Source organism: Cheilinus undulatus, linkage group 23 (assembly GCF_018320785.1).
Source record: "Cheilinus undulatus linkage group 23, ASM1832078v1, whole genome shotgun sequence".
NCBI lineage: Eukaryota > Metazoa > Chordata > Actinopteri > Labriformes > Labridae > Cheilinus > Cheilinus undulatus.
In genome coordinates, this window is record NC_054887.1 from 12,150,923 (window position 1) to 12,172,875 (window position 21,953).

Sequence of the window (21,953 nt, forward strand, 5' to 3'; positions counted from 1 at the left end):
ATTTGCATGTACAAAAATGTCTGCAAAACTCCAAACGTACCAAAGTATGCAAATAGTGCAGCTTTGTTTTATATACGTTTGCCCATTTTTCCTGATGAGCCATCCACTCACAGCAGAGAAAATGCATGCAATTTGAACTTAAGTCACAAGATCACAAAGCCAAAGTAAATGTGGGGCCATGGATATTTTCTGGTGAACTTTTAAGTATGTAAAGACATAATAATGTTGCATAATGTGGCAGAGAATAGAGATCTCTTTATTGTCAGCTGCTGACATTTCACCTCTAACTAGGACGGAGTCTCACCCATGGACTGTAAAAGGCATGGACGTAGCCTCTGGGTGTGTAAACTGAAGCCGATTCATGGGTTTTACTCTGAAGTTTCTTTGGTTAGAGAGGGGAACTACACTGGTTGCATAAAAAAGCCCAGTGTTGTACACAGAGGACAACTTCTGAATGGGCTGTTACTGAAGGACGTATTCCGTAATGACTAAGGGCACACTCACACTAGCCCATCCGTACTGCACCCCCTCCCCTGTCCCCCCTTTGGCCCGCACTCACACTGGTCAACGCATCCAGGCCTGGGCACAGATACGTCACACGCCGACGTCATTACACGAAGCATCCACCATTGATGACTCAGTATGCATAAGTATTGTTTTATAGGCTGTAAAGTAGTTACAGATTTATACGATATCTGATCTGACATCAGAATTATTTCCCCTGACCTGGAAGCTACATGAACTACACAGAGACAGTGAGGAGAGAGAGAGAAAAAGTGGTTCATAGCGAAAAGTTTACCTTTATGTGCCACGAACTGTACATTTTCTCAGCGTAATCATGGATGCCTGATGCACCAAATAAGCTCTCATGTGTTCAGAGCAGGATTAAATGTTCAGTTAAAAATCGTTTTACCGTGACGAGAGCAATTTTAACCATCTGATGAGAGCTGGAGGTGAAAACGCCTCATATAAACGATGTTCCGTTCAAACATCAGCGATAAAGATCACAATTTCACTTCTTGGTGACATGAAATAGAATTAGAGGTAAGTTATTTCAGTGGATGAAAGTTTGGCATTATAATTTTTTAATAAAATGTTGAATTTCTGCAATGAGGTGCCGGTTTGGCTCAGTTGGTACAGGAGGCGCCTATGAACAGATGCTGTCCTCAACGCACTGGTCGATAGATCTCATAAATTCTCATAATGATGGAGAAATGCACCTAAAAAGGCACTTCCAGTTTCATGCTAGAGGCAGTCCTAGAAAGCCCGTATGCATATTGTGACTACGTCCGGCGGGACCCAGGAAGTGGTGGTGAGCAGAGCTGGACAGCACTGCTCTGTACTTGTCATATTGTGTTATTGTTTTGGTTGAGGGCCCCCTAGTGGTGGAATTTTACATTTAAATGCCTGACATGTAAATTCCGCCACCAGGGTCTCTCAATCAAATCAGAAGTCGCTTTGCTGTTTCCTGTTCCAAGCGATCCCAGAATGCATTGAGAAAACTGACGCCCAAAACAAGAAAGGCACTATTCATCCATAAAACCAAAACACTGGTACTCTTCTACAGTTTATCTATGTATTATCTATTTAAAAGGGACATAGCACACTAATGAACATAAGCATTAACAACATATGTTAACATGAAAGAGTTAGCAAAACTGCTATTTTACCGTCATAATCCCTTGGCAAGTAACAGCTTTCTTGTCTTAAACTGAGGGTAACTAATGCCTGTTTGGATAAAGACCTGTTTTTATTTTGAAAAAAGATAAGGAAATTGCATGTAGACCAAAGTTTTATTGCATGAACTTAGTCACAGAAAAATGAACTTATGGACTCAAAAAAAGAAATAAGGAAGTTAGAAGGTATATAACATTTTACTTGTCTACTGAGCTGTCTGTGAGGTATTTTTTAAGTAAAATAAGACATCAAGCAGAGGTAGTCTTATTTTACATCACTGTGGCTGCAGGGCGACAGTGCAGTGGCTTAACCAAAGTGTGCTTAAAGGACAATTAATCATGCAGTTACTGGAGTTTAAAAATTAATGCACTAATCATCAACCTTGATTTAAACAATTTAAGCATAAATGCTTATGAAACTGTAAACCAATGTTTTGGTTTCAATGATGAAATTCACATATGAGGGAGAAAAGCTGTTAAAAGTGCCTTTCCCAGTACACGCTACAAGTGGTCACAAAATGCTTTGTTATTAGCTTGCAATGGGAAGGCCACTTTTGACAGCTTTTCTCCCTCATTATGTGAAGTTCATCAGTGAAACCCAAACACTGGTTTACTGTTTAGTTAATACACTGTATGAAACGCTGATTTCCTCAGTTCAAAACAGGAAATTAACAGTGGTGATGGGTTTAGCTGAGCAGTGTTGGTCTCTACTTGTCATATGGTGTTATTGCTTTGAGTGATTGCTCCAGGCTCTCAAGCAAAACAACAAAATCTACAGACTGTGCATTTAAAGGATAAACAGCATGTGATTAATTATATTAAAAAGATTTAATGCATTCATTTTGGATCTTGATCATGTTGCAATTCATGACAGCCCAAGTAATTTCTTGTTTTTAATTTCCAGAAATAGCAGACAAACCCCTTCACTGTCTAAGTTGCACAAATACGGTGTGTTGACAATTTGGTGCTTCTCTTAAGCATCTTTCCTATAAAAAAGACTTTTTTAAGCTTCAGCACTTTTATAGCAGCTACCATTAGAATGAAAAAGATTGCATTGTTTTAAAACGTGTTATGGCAAAGTAGAAGGGAAAGTAGAAAGTCAAAAGTTTCTTTTCATGGTGCCTAGAAATGCTGTTCATGCCCCTGCCTGGGATTTTAGTAAATTTAAATAGAGGGAGTTATAATGATGTTTGAGCAGTTATGATAGCTGTTGTTGTGTAGCGGAAGAAATAACATTTTTAATTATGACAGTAAAAGTGATAGTTTGACTGGTAAAAACAGTCACATTATGTCAAAGCTGCAGTAAAACCAGCTGTAGTATTCAGTTAAGTACTTTTGGGCAAGTAAGTATTACATTCATCTGAGGAAACAAAAGTCACTACTGTCTGACTGTTTTTACTGTTCTTAGTCATCACACTGTTAATAATAAACTGGAAACAAGAGCTTTGGAAGATTTACTCCCCCAGATTTACATCCACACAGACACGCACCTGACCACTGAGGAGAGCCAACTGTGTGAATGAGGATCAGGATGGCCGCCTGTCACATGACAGCAGTTTGTGTGTAATCTCCTTCAGACTGGGAGGTCTGCTTTGAAGCTCGTCTTACACCCTGATCCACGGTGACACACATGCAGGATACTATGAGGCCACTTCACCTTCAAACAGGCTCAAGTTCTAGTACAGCATATCACCTTATCCTGCTTTGAAAAGGAAAAATACAGTAAATGATACAAGGGGAAAAACACAACACATAAGTCTGGTTATTACTTTACAGATGTGCCACAATATCAACAGTTGTCTAGCTTAATAAAATGTCTTAATTATTTTCTTACTGGCATTTTCATTCATTCATTCATCCTTTATTCAGATCTTTAGAATCATTGAAAGCATGCTCTCATATTCAATGCTTTGTTGTAAAATATTTCGAGTGAAGCAGCAGAGAAGTTACAAAGTTTTTCCAAATGACTATGGCATTTTAAGTTAATGTTATAGGACTAATTGAACAAGGATGTAACATATGGTAGAATCTTTTTGATTATGCAAGTTGCACCAATGCATTGGTTTAATGTTGGAACTGGCTAACATCAGCCCATTAACAACCATTGAATTTGATCAAATACTGTGCCATGAACCAATAATAGTAGCTGATGTTTATCTGTTGTGGAAATTTAATGCTAAAAATTCAATTTTATATGGATTACACACTACTAAGCATCCAGTCTACATGTGTTTTGTGGCCTTAAAGGAGGCTACTGGTTATGGCAACATGTATTTTGTCTTATTAGGGTTTAGAAGCCATGTCAAAGTAGCATTTTGCAATTAATACAAGGCTTTCTGGTGGATTTGAATAGCTGAACTTGTAGTTTTGGCAAACAAGTATAAAACAGTATCATCAGCATAAAGATGAATGTTACAATTCACAGTAGCAGATGCAATGTTACTGATATAGATAATAAACAAAAGAGGACCCAGTATTGAGCCTTGTGGAACATCCTTTGACTAAAAAGCACAGGGCATTCATTTTCTACATTGCAGTTTCTTGAAAGTGGTTCTCAAACAGTGGGTCAGGACCTAAAAGTGGGTCATGGAGCTGTTTTCAATCTGTAGTGATTTGTATCGTCTGCAGTGCCTCTGCATGGCTCTTGGAAATGGCATGTATTTTTTGTATAATTATGTTTTAGAAGCTATTTTAAATGAGCATTTTGTAATTATCAAATGGCTTTCTGATGGATGTGAATGAATGAATTTGCACCTTTGGTAAAGCAGTATAAAACTGTATCATCAACATAAAGTTGATTGTTGCAGTTCGTAACAGCAGAAGCAATACTATTGATGTAAATCACAATCAAAATAGGATCCAGTATTGAGCCTTGTGGAACACCCTTAAACAAACAAACACAGTGTTCATTTTCTGCATTGGTGTGTCTGTGACAGGAACCTTTGACAACAATGGCTGTCAACTTTTGGGTTCAGGACTCAAAAGTCGGTCATGGCGCTGTTTTTATAGTGAGTGCCTGGACATTTGGGGGGGGGGGCAGTTTTTGATGTGCGTACAGAAGCCCTACAACTAAATAAATACCCATTTATTTAAAAAAACAAAACAAAACAAAACATTTATTTACCCACTTCTTTATTGCATTATCTCCAGATATGAAAGCTGGTTTCCCATGATGATATATTATTTTCCGAAAAGAGACCACTAAAATTGAAATGTTTTAACAGGAAACTGAGGCCAGAAAAGTTGAGAAACACTGATCTACAGGACTCAGAATCAAGACTAACCTCACTCAGGGAAACATTTGGCAAACCAGTTGAGAACTGCCGTCCCTCTTTTACTCTAATTTATTGTTGGGGAACGGTTAATGATTAGAAAGTGGATTAAATGTCTTTAACCGGTTGTTAAATGGTCTACATTATTACCATTATTATCTTCCTGGCCTTGACTTGTATTACTGTGGTGTTTTAAAATATTTTAATAAGAACTAGCCTACTTGTGTAAAGCGTAGACGAGGATCACCGTGGTTTCCAGGGTCTCTGGGTCACTGCTCTGTTTATTTACAATCCCCCTCGCTGCCGTGTGTAGAGGAGTCTCCACCTCCCTCCACCCAAATAGGGACAGCTCAGACCACTCCTCCTCTCCCTCCTCCTCCTCCTCCTCCTCCTCCTCTACTCTCCCTCCTCTCTCTCTCTCTGTAGGTCCAGGCTGATGCAATGCTCATCTTTATAAAAGGGTGAGTCCCCACCCCTCCTCTAGCAGAACTGGGTCTTCCCTCCGAGTGCGCTACATCTCTTGGAATTTCATTTAAAAAAGAAATATATTTAAATTCTTGAGATTTTTACGCGTGGGCTTGTTCTAAGACTTATTTTTATATATTTATTCTTTGAGCTGTTACAGCTGGTGTTTGAGACAGAACCTGTCTGGTGAATAGGCGGCTCCGTTCGTGTATTTTTTTTTTAAATTTACTCACCTTAAACCAAACAAACACTCAAGGATCAGGAGGATTTTGTGAAGAAATCGTCCGGATTTTTCTTTTTCCTTTAGTCTGAGAGGATTTTACAGGCTTCCTGCCACATCTTCGTAAGGTAAGAGCGCCGGCATCTTCTCATTTACCTCTGTCAGAATATGTGGGCGGATAATTTAAAACCTTCTCAATGGCAACATCTCACGTTTTTTCACATTCTTTTCTTCCTAATGGCCTTATATTCTGTCGTTATTCCTCTTTTGAAAGTAATTGAATTAAAAGTAGATGCGGAACGGGGAAGTTTAAGCTAATTAGCATGTATTAGAAGCATTTCCTTCCCTGTCAGCCACATTAAATGAATGGTTTTGTGTTCCAAAGAGGCAGAGATGTTCTTTCTGAAAGGCCTGGGGCGCATTTCTTACCAGGTCAGCCCTGGTCCAGATAAATAAATAATGCGTGACAGTGATGCTGCAGTGTCGAACTCTAGTCTGCCTGTGGATTTGGGTAGTGCCAGAGCCACACACACACACACACACAGGTACTACCCACATAGTAGAGAAAAGGAGAAGAAAAGAAACCAGTTTCTCTGCGTGCGGAATCTGAAAAGACAAATCATACATCTGACTGTGATTCTGGGCGCGAGCCTCTGCGCAAAATGGAGAGCCATGCCCATATCGAGACAACACGTGCCATTGTTTCCATTGGAGCCGGTCATGGAAATAATGTCATTAAATAGAGCTGGGGTTACGCCTTGTTGCTTCTTTGGGGCTCTCCATGTGCGTAAAGCTTAGCCAAGACTTAAAAAATGATATTTTATAAAATGTCATGTTGGAATGTTTCCATTGAGCTTTCTCTGTAATGAATTTCAGCTTCATTAAAGATTTATAAATGTTCGCTATGAGAAAAAAAAGACGGCATTCCCTAATTTGGTGCCACGTTATGATTTTGGATAAAAATGTGCGCAGAGTCAGCAGTGCGTACTGCGGCTTTTTGTCATTCAGCGGGGCTGAGGTGATGTCGGCTGGACTCAGATGCCGGTCTGGTATTTTTCCACTGCCGGTGGGTCCCCCCCCCCCCCCCCCCCCCCGCGCCCTCCACCATCCCCCTCCTTTCCTCCCCCTCCTCTTTGCAAAGCAGTCACATGACTAGAGAGCAGCGCTGCGGCGCGCGCCTGCTCACTATAATATTGATCATTCGTGAACGCGCAGAGCTGGAAATAAAGAAAAGAAAAGCAGCTGTGGCGTAATATTATGACGCAGCGAGTAGGAATGCGTAAAAATACTAAACAAGCACTGACCTTGCTCCTCTTTCCTGTGCAGTATGAAACAACCTAATCCCAAAACAGAGATGAGTCGTTTCAACATCGCTCCTGAAGACGACAGCAGCAGCACCAACAGCAACGAATACCCGGAGTGTCCCAAGAAGGTCCCACTGGGCAGGTGAGACTGGCTTTAAAAGTCTGAAAGCACAGAAAAAGAAGAAAATCTGAAGCAGACACACTGAAATTTAAATTCTCTTTTTTTTCCTCTTAAAGCCAATACTCTGACAACGATGCAGAGAGTCAAAACTTCCTCCCCGAGCACAACCTGGGCAAGAAGAAGTACGAAACTGAATACGTAAGAGCATCTTCTATCTTTAAGCTACAGAGGCCCTAAAGGGTCAACTGCAAAAACACCACTGTATTAAAAAAAAAAAAAATTGCAAACAAATTAAGTGGAACACAAAATGCAGAAATAATTGATAAGCATGCCACATGTGTTTTACAAAACATTTAAATGAAATATTTTTTGTGTTATGTTAAAATCCATTTCATTAATGCCTTTGCTCTTTTACATTTTTTGTTTTTGTTTTTGTTTTACAAAACATTTATTTTTGACTATCTGCTGCATTTCAGAAAATGTCTTGATGTCTTGATTTTGGGTATTGTGGATTTAAAAAAAATTGCAAAATATTTTTATGTTTCACAAAAATCCTTCCAATGTTTTTTGTCTTTTAATTTTCTTTTAGCAGTTTTTTTTTTTTGGTAGTTTACTAAAAAATGCATTATATGAAAATATCTCCTTTTGTGATTTTTTCCAGATTCTTTTTCTGCATTCATGATTTTTTCTCTCTTTTTAGGCCTTTCTTTACATATTTTTTCCCCCTGATAGGTTTTTGCCTTTAGTGAAATGTTTTTGCAATTGCCATAAAGGGCCACCATATTAATCACTTCTTTTCCTCTGTAACATTTCTTTTTGTACTAATTTCCTTCTCCTTTGTCTTCAGCACCAGGGCAATGCCTCCTTTGGCATGTCCGTCTTCAACCTGGGCAACGCCATCATGGGCAGTGGCATCCTGGGTCTCTCCTACGCCATGGCCAACACTGGAATTGCCCTCTTTGTGTGAGTAGCAAAGTACTTTCCTATGTTAGGAAGAAAGAAAACAGCTATTTAATGTTTGTAGAAAGGCAAAACAACCAAAGAGTACATTCAAGAATCAGGTCAGGTCAGATTTTCTGAATGACAAGAGTATTCAGAGCGACTCAGTTGGGGATTTGTTTCATAATGTGGCTGCAGGTGTGATTTTGTCTGTTGAGTCAAGGTTGCATGTCAAGATGTTCCTAGCTTGGCTTTTTTTCTTGCCAGCTGTGTGTTTGTGTGTCCGCCAAGCAGCCGCTCGACCCTGAGCAGCAGCAGATTACAAAAGTTAATAATAATATCATGTTTGCGGTAGATAAACCACGGGGGAGAGTGTTCATTTTTGGTGGGAAAAAGGCAAATTATGAGTTTTTGAAACAGCTCCCTCTACTAGTCATCCACTTAAATTCGAGATGTCTGGAAATTCAGATTAACAGTTTGCAGCATATGTGAATGATTTTAGAGGAGTTCTCCTTCTGTTAGAAGAGCCACTTTTCCTTAAATCCCCCTTCCTGTAAGAAATACTTAAGAGGCCAAAGGTTTTACTCACCTCCAATCGGCTTATATCTCTGAGACACAAAATGGAGCACAAAATAGAAAGAAATCAGTCAAACAGAGGCCACTTTGGTGTCTTTTTATGGTTTCTAATGCTGTTACACAGGAGGAAAAAGTACTTGAAATATCTATTACCAGATACTAAAGCTGCAGGGAGTTGTCACTTTACAAATGCAGGGAGTGGCACGAGGAAGCCGCTTAGCCGGGCTAATCCCAGCGCATGTGGGCCGTGGCTGCATTAATGGAGCGCTAACGTCATGAATGGAGCACACAGCGTGGCTCACTGTCATCCAGCAGGAACCCAACATTTACTGGAAGTTCAGGATTACAAAATTCCTGTGTATTTCATAACTCCGTCTGGCACTCGTCTCATTAACAGTAACAGCTGAACAGAAAGCTGAGCTATCTCTAACTGAACATAACATGACTCCCCTTAAAAGGTCATCTAAAGCACATATTTGAGTGCCAGTGTACATACAGATAAGATACAGTGATGTTAGAGGCTGAAAACAGCACATGCGAGGAGGAAGAGTCTCAGATTAATTTTCACCTGGACTATTAATACTCAGATACATAGTGTGCTGGCTCTGCAGCATCCAAAGGTTGCTAAGAGGATCCAGTACAGGCAGACCTTTCATCCTCTGCTGATGCTGCTGCTTAGGGACTCAGAGTACCTGCAGACTGATGATGCAGTCAAGGTCTTTGCTGATCAGGCAGGGGGGAAGTGGGTAAACGCAGGTTTTCGTCACATTGGGTGGTTTTTACCGAACAGGCTGCTTAAAGCTGTGAATTGCATCCGCTCTGTTTAATGCTTCTTATTGGTTTAAATTCTGTAAACCCACTGACAGACATAGAGGGTGATTAGTAGCACTGATTACAAAGAAAGTCTTCTTCACATTTGCACAAAGCTCCAGAAAATTTCCCAAACTGAATGCAAACAGTAGTTTACCCTGTCTGTAATTCTCTGCTAGCCTAACACAGGTTACCTGGCTTCTTTTTAGCCACAGGCTGGTGTGTGAACCTGTGCTGTAAAGCCACTTCTTGTTTGAGAACTCCTGCCTGCCACTAAACTTACGGCCTCTAAGGCACTCTGTGAAACTTAGATGCCATTCTCTATGTTGGAAGCTATTGTGTTATTAGACTGACTTTGAACCTACTATTTTAAGGTGGAAAAGTTACATACTGTTGTTTCAAGTGCTGCAGATGTTCCCCAAATTAATGTGACATTAAAAAGTGGAACCGGATGCGCCAAGGAGTGTCTGACCTTCATGTTAGCTAGACATCAATTTGTTTGTTTACCACCCAAGGGAGAATAGATTGTCATTGATTTGGCCTTTAGAGCACATGTTCACTCTGCAAGTAGGCCGTGTAATGGCGCAACATTCTGCCATCGGCCTATAGCAGTTTTAACCCATAAATCTGCGATTTATTATAATTTCAATAATCATCTTACCACATTTTTGTCTCTATGCAGGATTCTTCTCGTGGCTGTCGCCATCTTCTCCTTATATTCTGTACACTTGCTGCTGAAAACTGCTAATGAAGGAGGTGAGTGTGTGAATAATCCATGTTTTAAACTCTCCAACACCTCCTTGAAGTCTTTCTAAACACTCAATCTTTCTTTCCTCTTCAAAGGTGCTCTGGTGTACGAGCAGCTCGGTTACAAAGCCTTTGGGATGCCAGGAAAGCTCGCCGCTTCCTGCTCCATCACCATGCAAAACATTGGAGGTGAGGGAGTCTATTTTAGCTAAAAAAACATATTTTTTATAAGTGTTATGTAACTATAATTGAACTACTTCTCTATATTTGTCCTCTGTGCATATTTTATGAGTTAAACACTGTCCTTGTGACTAAACTGCATGTGAGGGGTAAACAAACAAAGGAAAAAAGATCTTGGATGGAAACTCCTGAATGTGTGTTTTTGGAACCCGGGGAAGCTTCCAGTAAATTCTTGAGTCATTCCACAAGCATGTGTTAAACTTTTTTTTCTCCCACTGGAAAACTCAGCCTCTCAGCAAACTTTAGACATGACTGTTTATATCCTGGAGTTCCCTACATGGACATGACGGCTGTTTTTACAAGCAAATGTACTAAAAGCAGTTTCTGTCTTCCCAGCCATGTCGAGCTACCTCTACATCGTCAAATACGAGCTGCCCATTGTCATTCAAGCTTTCTTGGGATCAAACACTGGGTGAGTGGCAAAAACTTTCAATTATAGCTCTTAAAAGTTGAAAACATGGCGTACTCATCCAACGGTTTAGATGATTTTTAGGTGGATGAACTTTGAAAGACGCCCTGTGGGATTTTCTCTTAAACAAACAGAGGCTTTGTTCACAAAAAAGGAGCCTTGTTGTAAAATTATTGCACAAGTAGCGGTAAAGAACAACACGAAGCAGCTTTAATTTTAGCTAAGAGGCATGTAGGCACTCATAAGCAATAATAGCGAGTCACAGGAAGTCTATTTATTCCACTGGAAATCTCTGAGATAATTTCTGCCCCATAAGACTCCTCTTTTTGTTTATATTTTTGACTTGAATGTGCTTCAAGTACGTTTAAAAAAGATCTAAATTTGCTGCAGATTTTGGAGAGACTGTATAGCCGTGTGCTAGCAAAGCTAACAGGCAGCTAGCTCGCTAACAGGCTATTTCCTTGATTTAGTTGCCACATTTGATTGTCAAGGGAGTTTTTAGGACTAAAAAGCTTGTTTTTTCTTGTTTAAACACTGAATCCTGCTATCCTGCTTAAGTGTGTGCATATATCATGCACACTCAGATAGTTTTGGCAGTCTACATATTTAAGTAAAAAGTTAGACATCATAGCTAGCTTAAAACAAGTTAGCTAACATAGGAAGATAGAGTGTGGGTGTACGACTTGTTTGGCGGTTCTTATGTCTTTATGCTGAAATATTTTACAAAGTAACCCACATTCCTGGCAGGCTAACACCTTCATTTAGTTGTTGCCTCATTCTGTCATGTTTTTGCTCCTGGTAATTCTCCAAACATATTTCAAACTGATTAATCATTAGAAACAGGCAAAATTTGTCTGTCCTGTGGCTACAGGTAGTTTCTATGAGCTTTCTACACATCTGCAAAGAAATACACTTCCTTGCAGTATTAATTATTTTCAATTTTGTCTTTGAGTCTCTAGATTAAGCTTTTCTTCAGTTTTAGTCACATTTTAGTCTTTTTTAACCTTTATAGTTTTAGTCGACAAATAAGAGCAACTATGTTTAAGTCCAGTTTTAGACACTATAAAGTCCTTAGATTTTATACCATACTTTTTGTCCAGGTATTTTTTTTCCTTTGGACTGATTCATTCAGCTAAGTTCTAAAAAAACAAAACAAAACAAAAAAAAAGAATGTTAAACACTTTGCACCATGCACTTCTTAGAATGGATTTTGAATGTCTGACAGTTTATACTCATTTTAGTATCTTTGAGGAAAAACTAAACATACCTTTTTGTCAGGCAGTCAACTGTAGGCAGCCAAAAAACAAGAAACTGAAATATTTCCTTCAAAATAAAAGCACATCATAGACTTTCTGCCACATTTTTTGCACCAGAAGTAAGACATTAGAGGACATGCATCCATCTTATTTTACTATGTTTTCCCAAGATAACAAGTAGAGTCTGTTTGTTTTCTTGAGATACTTACCTACATATTTTGAAGGATTTTCATTATACAAGTTCATGTCTCTATTTTGAGTAAACAGGACATTATCACTGGAATACATAGGCATGTAAAGTACTGTTTTCAGGTAAAAGTTTAGTTTTTAACCAGCGTGTAAAAAGGCAGGAGCAGCTGGCAGAGGCACTCGAGGTGAAGTGGCGCATCCACCAAAATGGCTGCTGCTTGTTTTTCGAGTGTTTGAGGAGTGACGGGGGGGGGGGGGTTGTAAGTGTTTTGGTGTGTGGCTGTTTTAAAGGGGACGGACAGTCTTTAATGGCCTCCTTCAAAGGGCCCTTTTCAAGAGATGCAGCCGCTGGTGCTGCATCGAGATGGAGCGCCGCATGAGCTCACTGTGACCTCGCCTCAAGTTTGAAAAATTGATGCAGTCGGGCTCCTCAGACGCTGCTTTGTTGAATCTATTTGCGTGAGCGATGCAGTCACCCTGCAGGCTGGTTTGAGTCATCTGACATGTCGATGTTTGCAAAAAGCTGCGACTTGACAGGACGTGTCAGAGAGGGAGCTGAAGGGCTTGATCAGATCTGAAGATGCAGATGATCAAGGAAAATTCTCCCAGATGTGCATTTCTCTGATGTTTTCTGCATATAGAAGAACGTTATAGTGAGAAAACATTTTCTTGTGGTTTTGGTTGCTCAGTTTTTCTCCTCATACTGCACATCATAGCAGGTGTATTTGTTGTCAAAACAGATCATTTTACATATTATAACTATCATTATTAATTGACAAGACCAAATAAGCCTTATTTCAAGTTACAATAAGCAAAAATAAGGCATGCATTGCTTGAAATTGGAAAAAAATATACTCATAAAAATTAAGCTTTTTAAGTTTCTTGTTATTAATGAAAATTTCCTAGTTCATGTTGCTTTTTTTCACAATTGCAAGCAGTTTAAGCCTTATTAAGTGCATTTAATATCTTTAAATAGGTTGTTTTTTGGGTCTGTCAGTTGTAAGTTGCTTTTAAGTGTAGTAATATTTTGAACTAAAAATAGGATAAATACTCCTGCTAAGTTTTGAGTTTTTTCAGTGTATCAAGGACAGATGCTGCTTTTTATCATCAAAGCAGAGATAAAATGCACATCAAAACCTCTTGCAGTCTAAAAAAGGAAGAAGAATGAGACTATAAACTCTACTTTTTAATGTTAAAGAATTATAGCTGACCTATTAGTCTCTCCTATGTTTCAGAGAATGGTACACAAACGGCGACTACCTTGTGCTGCTGGTGACCCTCGTCATCATCCTGCCGCTGTCTCTGCTCAGAAACTTAGGTAAGAACCGTGTTTTTGTTCTTGAATTGAAATTATTTCTTGTTATAGGTTGATGATTCATCAGCACGAGTCTTTAAATGTCTTTATCCACTTAGATTGAGGCGATTAAAGTCTGAAAATTAAAACAGAAGCTCATGTTTTTGTTTTCCTCCCCACTTCAGGTTACCTTGGTTATACCAGCGGTCTGTCTCTGCTCTGCATGGTGTTTTTTCTGATTGTGGTGAGTGAAACACATCACTGTTTCCTCATTACTCATACATATTCACACTCCTGCACACCAGATGAGTCTTAGTCAGAGCACAGATCTTTGTTTTAGTGAATTATTCTGTTTATTGTTAAAGCTCCTGTGAGGAGTTTTAGACGGTTAAGTAACAAAATTAAATTGATTTTTATGAGCTAAACCTGAAGCTGAACCTGACCTGAAGAGAGTGCCGGTTTACCGTATATGGTAGAGCTGGTGCTGTTATTCAGAGGCCACATGATCAAATCCTGATGCTGGAGCTGTTTGGTGCATGTCTTCCCCCATTGCCCTATCAAAAAAGGCAAAGTCCCAACAAAACAACTTAAAAAAATACAGCAAGATTAGATTTTTTAAGTGTGCTAGACATACCTTTTGTCCACTTGGGGGCGCCAAATCAACATCAACCAAATGGTCCTCCTAGGAGCTTTCACTACAAAATACCAGAGTTGTAAAACAGCATAACATGATGCACATTTGCACTTTTTAAAATACACTGCCCTTCTCTATTTCTACTCCTTACTTGTGTTTCTTCCTAATTAATATTTCCTTACATTCTTTTATTTCCTACTGCTATTTTATGCATAACAGAAGCCATAAATACTAAATAATATATTTCTGATTCTGATTAAAATGTTGTCTCTGTCCCTCCAGGTCATCATCAAGAAGTTTCAGATCCCGTGCCCTCTACCTGAGGATGTCAACGCCCTGAACGAAACACTCAAAGCTCTTAACACCACTCTGTCCCAGCTGAATGCCACCGCCGTGGATTACAGCGAGGATGCCTGCACGCCGAAATACTTTGTCTTCAACTCACAGGTAGAGCACGTTGAGATTTTAAAAAGAAGTTTAGTTTAGAGTAAATTATCTTAGGAAACATTTTTGATTTTTTTTTTTTTTTCCTGCAGACTGTTTACGCCGTTCCCATTCTCACCTTCGCCTTCGTGTGTCACCCAGCCATCCTCCCCATGTATGAGGAGCTCAAAGAGTAAGAGTGCTTTTGTTTTAAACCACAACCCACTGCTTCTACCCTCCTCGGTTAGTTCATTTTACATTTACAAAGAAACTACAACGAAATAACACACCACCTCTTTTCCTGCCACAACAGCCGCTCCCGCAGCAAAATGCAAGGCGTTGCCAACGTGTCTTTCCTGGCCATGTTCATCATGTACCTGCTGGCTGCTCTCTTCGGATATCTGACCTTCAACAGTGAGTTTCACCTACACAACATGCAGAAACAATGAATGTATGAGGGGAACAGTTAGGACGTGTAACTGCACTGCAAAAACCCCAATCTTAGCAAACATACTTGTGCATTTCTTGTCAGTATATTGAAGAAATATCATGGATTTTTAATGTCTGATGTTGAAAACTCATTTACATTTTAGGCTCATTTTAGCTGTCTTGACAAAAACTAAACTTTTTATGAGTGTTTTAGTCATCAAAGATCTATTTTCAGCAAGTCTTAGTCTCATCTCTGTCATGGCAAAAATGTAACTAACATTTTTTTAGTCGACGGGTTGAAAACTGCTTTCTGCGTGTCTTGAACAAGGAGCATAAATTTGAATATAAATAAAAGTAAATTTTTTTTTAATATCTTGAAATAAGATGTTTATCAGGACTTGTCGGGTAATTGTAGCTAATGAGTGAAATGTATGGTGGCCCTGACACATTTAACTTGTCAGAAAAATAAAGTAAAGTACAAAAATGTTCATTAAACACAAAACATTTTGTGTAGTGCAAAATCACTTCATTAAGTGCCAAAAATATACATTTTAACACAAAAAAACATGTGATGAAATGCAAAAAAAGAAAAAAAAAAAAAAATTGAAAGGAAAGTAATGGTGAAAAACAAAAGCATTTAGTGAAACTCCAAAATCTTATGAACCATTTTGTGAAGCACTAAAACATTTCATGAAATACAAAAAAACACTAATAATAAATACCCAAATAATTATTAAATTTCTAAAACATGTAATGCAATGCAAAAAATAAAAATCAAATGCAAAAATTATGAAAAACAGATAATAAAGTGAAATTTCAAAATCCAGTGAAAGCAAAAACATCTTTTGCAGCATAAAATAATTTCATGAAATGCAAAAAAATAAATTCAAAACATAAACATTTAGAAAACTGCTAAAAATTATAACAAAATGCAAAAAATAAAAGTAATAATAATTATACTGTTAGTAGATGTAGTAGTACTAGTAGTGATAAAAACAGAAAGCAGTTGTGAAATGAAAAAATATTGTTTCTAATTATTTTATGTCATTTTTTAATTTTTTTGCGTTGAGTGAACTATTTTTGCATTTATTAAAATGTTTTGCAGTTGACCTCAGGGCCACCATAGAAAGATATTTAAACTATAAATTAGACAAATACTCTTACTAATGTGTGTTTTTACTGTGTGGTAGCATAAAAATCAAGCTGACATGAAACTAAAATTAAATCTAGTTCAATAATAGTATTTCTCTGACTTTCTTGAGTGAAATTAAGTGAAAGCCACAAGTTAAATTAAAACAAGAAGGATTTGTCTCTTAAGAAATAAATAATCAATCCAGGCAGGTTTACATGGGGTCATTGTCCCTGAATATCCGGACAGATCAATCATTCTAAGTGAAAGGAAGAAGCTTCCAGGTCCAAATTAAATATTCCTCCTGGAACAAAGTGCTGAGCGCAGGGCTGAGAGCACGTTATGTAACAACGAGAACAAAAACACCTGCTGCTACTGACCCATGTGCCACCGTGTTTGTGTTCTGTTTGCCGTTGGAGGAACGTTCCAGGGACATCAAACTTGTTATATAAAAGCAAGATAGAGAGCCGAGACGGTCCAGTCTGGACTGGACCTGATCTGAAAATGTTGTGAGAGTCAGGGTGACAGGATTGGGAAATCATCGTTAATGTTTGTTTCAACCTACTTGGCGAACTTTTCAGCGTTTTAACACAGTTTGGGAGACAGTGGCGGCCTGATTACTTGTGAAAGAGGGGTTGAATGTTGTAAAGGTTGCAAATTCATATCACTTTTTTCTTAGAAGTTTTAGCATTTTTATTCTAAAGTTTCACTTCTTTATTTGATCACAGTCCATGTTGAGCCCGAGCTGCTGCACACTTACTCCAAAGTCTACAAGGCCGATGTCATCCTGCTGATTGTCCGTCTGGCTGTGCTGACCGCCGTCACCCTGACCGTCCCCGTGGTGCTTTTCCCTGTAAGACAAGAACAAAAACTCAACTCATTATTGTCATAAAAATGTAGGCGATCATGTTAAATAACCTCTCTTTTCTGTCTTCAGATTCGTACCTCTGTCAACCAGCTCCTCTGCGCTTCCAAGGACTTTAGCTGGATCCGCCACACCATCATCACTATGGTTCTGCTTGGTGGCACCAATGCCCTGGTCATCTTCGTCCCCACCATCAGGGACATCTTTGGCTTCATTGGTAAGTTTTTTGCTTGCAGATAAATGTGCATGATAAAGCCATAAAAGGCTTTTAAAAATGACTAAAATTATGCATTTTTTCCCATCATGCAGGTGCTTCTGCTGCTGCCATGCTCATCTTCATTCTGCCGTCGGCTTTCTACATCAAACTGGTCAAGAAGGAGTCCATGAAGTCCGTGCAAAAGATTGGGGTAAGGGCATATTTTTTATAGCTTCAAATTGCAAACTAATCCCAAAAGCCTTCTTTAAGACTGCTGTAGCTGTTGAGAGTAGCCCCTCTGGCTCAGTCAAATGACAAAACCTGCCATGCATGTCTTAAGCGTGTAATTGATGTGATCAATCTGGTACAAAAGATGCATAATGGCCAATTAACGATACATTGCAAATCTTAGCAAGTATGTATTTGCCTAATTTAGGACAAAATATATCACTACATCATCAAGTACGGATAAACATCTTTTGTCAAGCGGCAAGTAAAAAACAAGGCCTGAATTGCTTGAAATAAGTAAATTGCCAATGCAGTAAGCAACATTTGCTTTTAAATGTCTTGAAATGAGATCCAACATCTAAATTTGGTCTAGAAATTTATAATATTCTCATTTTAGGGAGGGAAAAAAGTAAAACTTGCTGCAGTGGCATATATTTTTGCTCATAGCAAACAATAAAGGTCTGATTTTTTCCCTTTTAATATCCTAAAATAAGACATATACATGGACTTGATCGGTGAATGTGGCTTGAATTAAGTCTGTAGATGTTTTTTTTATTAAAGATTGCACAAAAACTCTTTCTGAGACACTGTGCACTTACATGCAGCTAGAAAAAGTTAATTTATTGTGTTAGTTGGACTTTTAAAATCATGTAAACATTAAAGTCCGACTGATATTGTACCAAATTTAGATAATGTGGCTGGAAATCGATTTATTCTTGCATATATATGTACAGTATAGGCTTCAATTGACCAAACTTGACAAGGTTTATTCCACATTGGCCTGGAAGTCCTAACATAAATGCTAGTGTAGCTGGCATCTTTATGTTGTCTGTCTTCAGAGTTTGCATTAAGCTAGTGGGATAATGTATATCTTATTTGTACCAAAAGTAAAGCAGAGGGCATACATGAATGTTGAAAAGCTGTTAAGATGTCCAAATGCTCACAGTTTGACATATAAAAAGTAAAAACTGCTGCACTGTTGTCAGCCAGGAAAATAACCCTGCTAAAAGCAGGCACGTCACCACTAATCGTAGCAGAGTTTCAACCATAGCTTGACTTCGTTTTATTGCTCTCCAAATACTAAGCCATGTGAGAAAATGGACCCCATGTTTTAAATCGTCACCTTGTACAAGTTAGCAATCTAAATGTCAAATCTCCCTCCTCTCCAGGCTACTGCCTTCCTTCTGTGTGGCTTCCTCGTCATGATTGGCAGCATGAGCCTCATCATCCTGGACTGGATCCACAACGCCTCCCCCAGCCCAGACGCACACGCCGACGGACACTAAAAAAACTCCACCTCTCCTTTCCGCGTCCTGCACCAGGAGAGAGGAGGGCTCACAGCGCCGGACTGCTTCAACAGCGCAAAACCAACAAAGATCGAAAAAGTCATCAAAGAAAAAAACACAAAAACTCACTCGATGCTCGGCTTTGAAAACCTGAGCAACAAACCATGCCATTCCAAGAGAATGTATCTGAACTTTGTACAGTATGCTGTTATAGGCCACAAAGATGGTGTCTTACTTGTTTTTTTCTTTTTATGTATTTTTCATTGCGTGTTTTTTTCGATGTTCTTTTGTAGTTATGGTACAGCTGAAAACAAATATTTGAAGGTGCCTGAAATGAAAGATGACATAGAAGTAGAGTTCAAAGTGCAGCTTACACTCAGGTACGGTGTTATGTGTGCAAAAGTGTGGCTGTGACCTCCGAGCTCGGCAACAACGATGGCCTGCTGAGAAAAGTAGGGATGCACCAATAGCAGGTTCTTTCAGACCAAGTGCCAGTGATGTCAACTCCGAGAACAGCTCCGTTAATTCTGCTTAACATCAACGTTCAGAGAGTTGAAAGCCCGACTGTTCGGTCTTGGGCCGTCCTGATACTTGCAAAATTGCTGTGTAAAATTAAATTGCTAGAAAGTTCTTCTTATTCTGATCATTTCAAGATCAAATGGACAAGGCAGCCACAATCTATGCATTCATCAGACCACTGACAAGCAATATTGAGCTATTTCACCTAGCTAATGAATTGCTTCAAATCTGCAAATATTTGAAACTAACTCACTCTAGCAGAGCTCTAAAAGTACGTAACTTCAAAATAAAAGCACCTAAGCTAGAGATGGGTGTTTTAACTGGCTTTTGGGTAAGATCCCAAAAGTGCAGAAGGTGGTTTGCTCTTTCTTAGAGTGGCATTAACAAGTTTTAATCAATTTTCAAATTAAGGTGCCTAGCTCTGCAAATTTTAACACTTAAAACTGTCATTACAGTTCTTAAAATTAATTTCTAAATTGTCGTGTTTCCATCAGATGTTACTCCTACGTCGAAATATCACCGAACATGGCTATAAATTTTCTAACAAGCTTAATAACGAGAGGGTAACATATTTTATTTGGCCTTGGTATCCACACCCATACTAAAACTGTTATCGGTGCATCCCGAGAGAAAAAGTGTCGGCACGAAACGACGGACTTGAAAGTTTTATCTTCCTCAAGGACGTTAAAGTTCCTTCCATTTTTTTCTTTTTTACTTTGCCAAAAATGTATTTGTAAAGCATCTTTGTATATTTAAAAGCACTTACTGTTCAGCACATTTGTGAAGAAAAAAAAAATCAGTTTTCACAGGCGAGGCCTACCACACCGCCTACTCAGTATTCGTACGAAGGTTTTGTGACCTTGCTTTATAGTGTCAGCTTTATCTTGTAGATCCTATTTAAGTCAACAGAACCTGCCTTTTCAAACCCAACACTGGGAGCTGCAGAGTTTCTCTGTAGAGGACTCTTCTGAAACTGTATTTATAACCTACTGAAGATCTTGTTGGAATAGCGTGTGCAGCGACGACACTACTGCTACGAGAGTTCCTCTACCCCGTTCAGGGGAGGGGGAAGCTTAAAGATTTTTTCTTTATGGGAGAATACTTTAAATTTGACCACATGCAGTGGTTGTAATGTACCTGTTAAACTTGCAAAAAAACCCTAAAAACGAGAAGTGGGGTGCGCACTCAAACGCCAACCACCAGACAACAACAGAGAAAGCTAGGGAGAGCGTCTGTCATGGAAGTGTTTTTACAAACGGTTGCACAGTTTTCAAGAACTCGTCAGCTCAGTGCGGGCGTGTTTCCGGTCGAGCCGTGAAGCCGTCATCATTACGGTGTCACTGTGCTTCCAACGCTAACTTAACATGTCACCAAACTGTTATTGTCCATCATCTATTTATGGAAGACCATGAAATCAATGTAATTTAATCTATTTTACTATATTTATATAATAATGTATGTATATATATATATGTATATATATCTATTGAGTTCAACTGTATATACGCTTTGTTTTTTTATTTTTACAATAATGCTTTGGAGCTGTAAAACAAAAAACCCAAGCTGGTGAATTTGTGATTCTGAATCAGCTCCGACACACTGGAGCTTCAGCTGTTCACCTCTGTTCAGACTGACTGAATTATCCTACTGTGTTGATTCTGTGAGAACTGTGTTACATGTGGAAGCCACTGATACAGCGGCACAAGTCTCGTCTCCTTTTTTGCCCCTGAACACAAACTGGATCAGAAAAATGGTCGTTACGCACATGTTGGTTGGAGAGTACGTCAGCCATCTCTTGACCTCAGGAGCAAAGAGGGCTCTGCCCGCCAGTGTTACACTCTTGTTTCAATGAAACATTATGTAAAATGTGTAAATAATGTCCGAATAAAATCAAAGTTAATCTATAACACGGGCTTTTTGTGTTCTTTTTGGGTTTGTAGTTGTTGGTAATCATGGTTTATGAGATCACTCAGTATGCCAATATGCATAGTAAAGCTAAGCTACATTATATACAAGGAATAATTGATTTACTGTGATTTACTGACAGGATAGGGTAACAATACGTCTGGATTTACCAGGGACATCCAGTTTTTAGGCTTTGTGTCCCAACAAGACTGTATAAAACGCCCCTATGTCCTGCTTTTGAACAACCCTGTCCTGACTTTTGCCGATTGAAATACCAAAACAATGCAGCATGTCTGCAAGACTTGCTCTGAAAGTTTTACTCCATCCCTTTAACTCGGGGCTTTCAAACTGAAGGCCCGGGGACCAAATACGGCCGGTGGTACAGTTACACCCAATCTGTCAGATCATGTGATTTTTTTCACAAGTGGCCCACTGGAATGAGGTCTGCAGATTTCCTCCAGTGTAAAAATGTAAATTTAACCTTGATTATTTAAAATATTCTTCTTCAGTCATAAATGTTTAAAAAAGAGTAAAGAGTAGAAGTAATAAAATAAAAAGTCAGGAATGTGGGAATTTTGAATTCTGAATTTTGCATCTCACAGTTTTGACTTAAACTTATTGAGTTTTTATTTCATATTTTGACCTTTTGTCTTAGAATTTTGACTTTTATTTCATATTTTGACCCATAACACTACCGATTATAACTTTTATCTCATAAACTGACCCTCACAAACCCATGATTTTGACTTTCTATCTGATATATTTGCCTTTTAATCATTGTTTAACTTTAAATTTCCTGTTTTGACCTTTTGAACTGATTA

The 21,953-nt window shown here is 38.7% G+C and overlaps 1 protein-coding gene across 1 annotated transcript; it reads left to right on the forward strand.

The window, feature by feature from the left end:
• Positions 1-5,420: 5,420 nt before the first annotated feature.
• On the forward strand, positions 5,421-21,134 carry slc38a2 (solute carrier family 38 member 2). Its single transcript, XM_041780445.1, has 16 exons — positions 5,421-5,761; positions 6,960-7,079; positions 7,175-7,256; positions 7,906-8,021; positions 10,066-10,139; positions 10,227-10,319; positions 10,707-10,782; positions 13,460-13,542; positions 13,704-13,762; positions 14,435-14,599; positions 14,689-14,768; positions 14,889-14,989; positions 16,862-16,986; positions 17,071-17,215; positions 17,308-17,405; positions 18,592-21,134. The coding sequence occupies exons 2-16, from the start codon at positions 6,961-6,963 to the stop codon at positions 18,706-18,708; spliced, it is 1,533 nt and encodes a 510-aa protein (XP_041636379.1). The 5' UTR covers positions 5,421-5,761; position 6,960; the 3' UTR covers positions 18,709-21,134.
• The last annotated feature ends 819 nt before the right edge of the window (positions 21,135-21,953 follow it).

Coding starts and splice junctions, on each gene's coding strand:
- slc38a2 (XM_041780445.1), top strand. CDS start 6,961: ATGAAACAACCTAATCCCAAAACAGAGATGAGTCGTTTCAACATCGCT. Junction 13,543..13,703: donor GTCTCTGCTCAGAAACTTAG/GTAAGAACCGTG, acceptor TCCCCACTTCAG/GTTACCTTGGTTATACCAGC. Junction 17,216..17,307: donor GGACATCTTTGGCTTCATTG/GTAAGTTTTTTG, acceptor CCCATCATGCAG/GTGCTTCTGCTGCTGCCATG.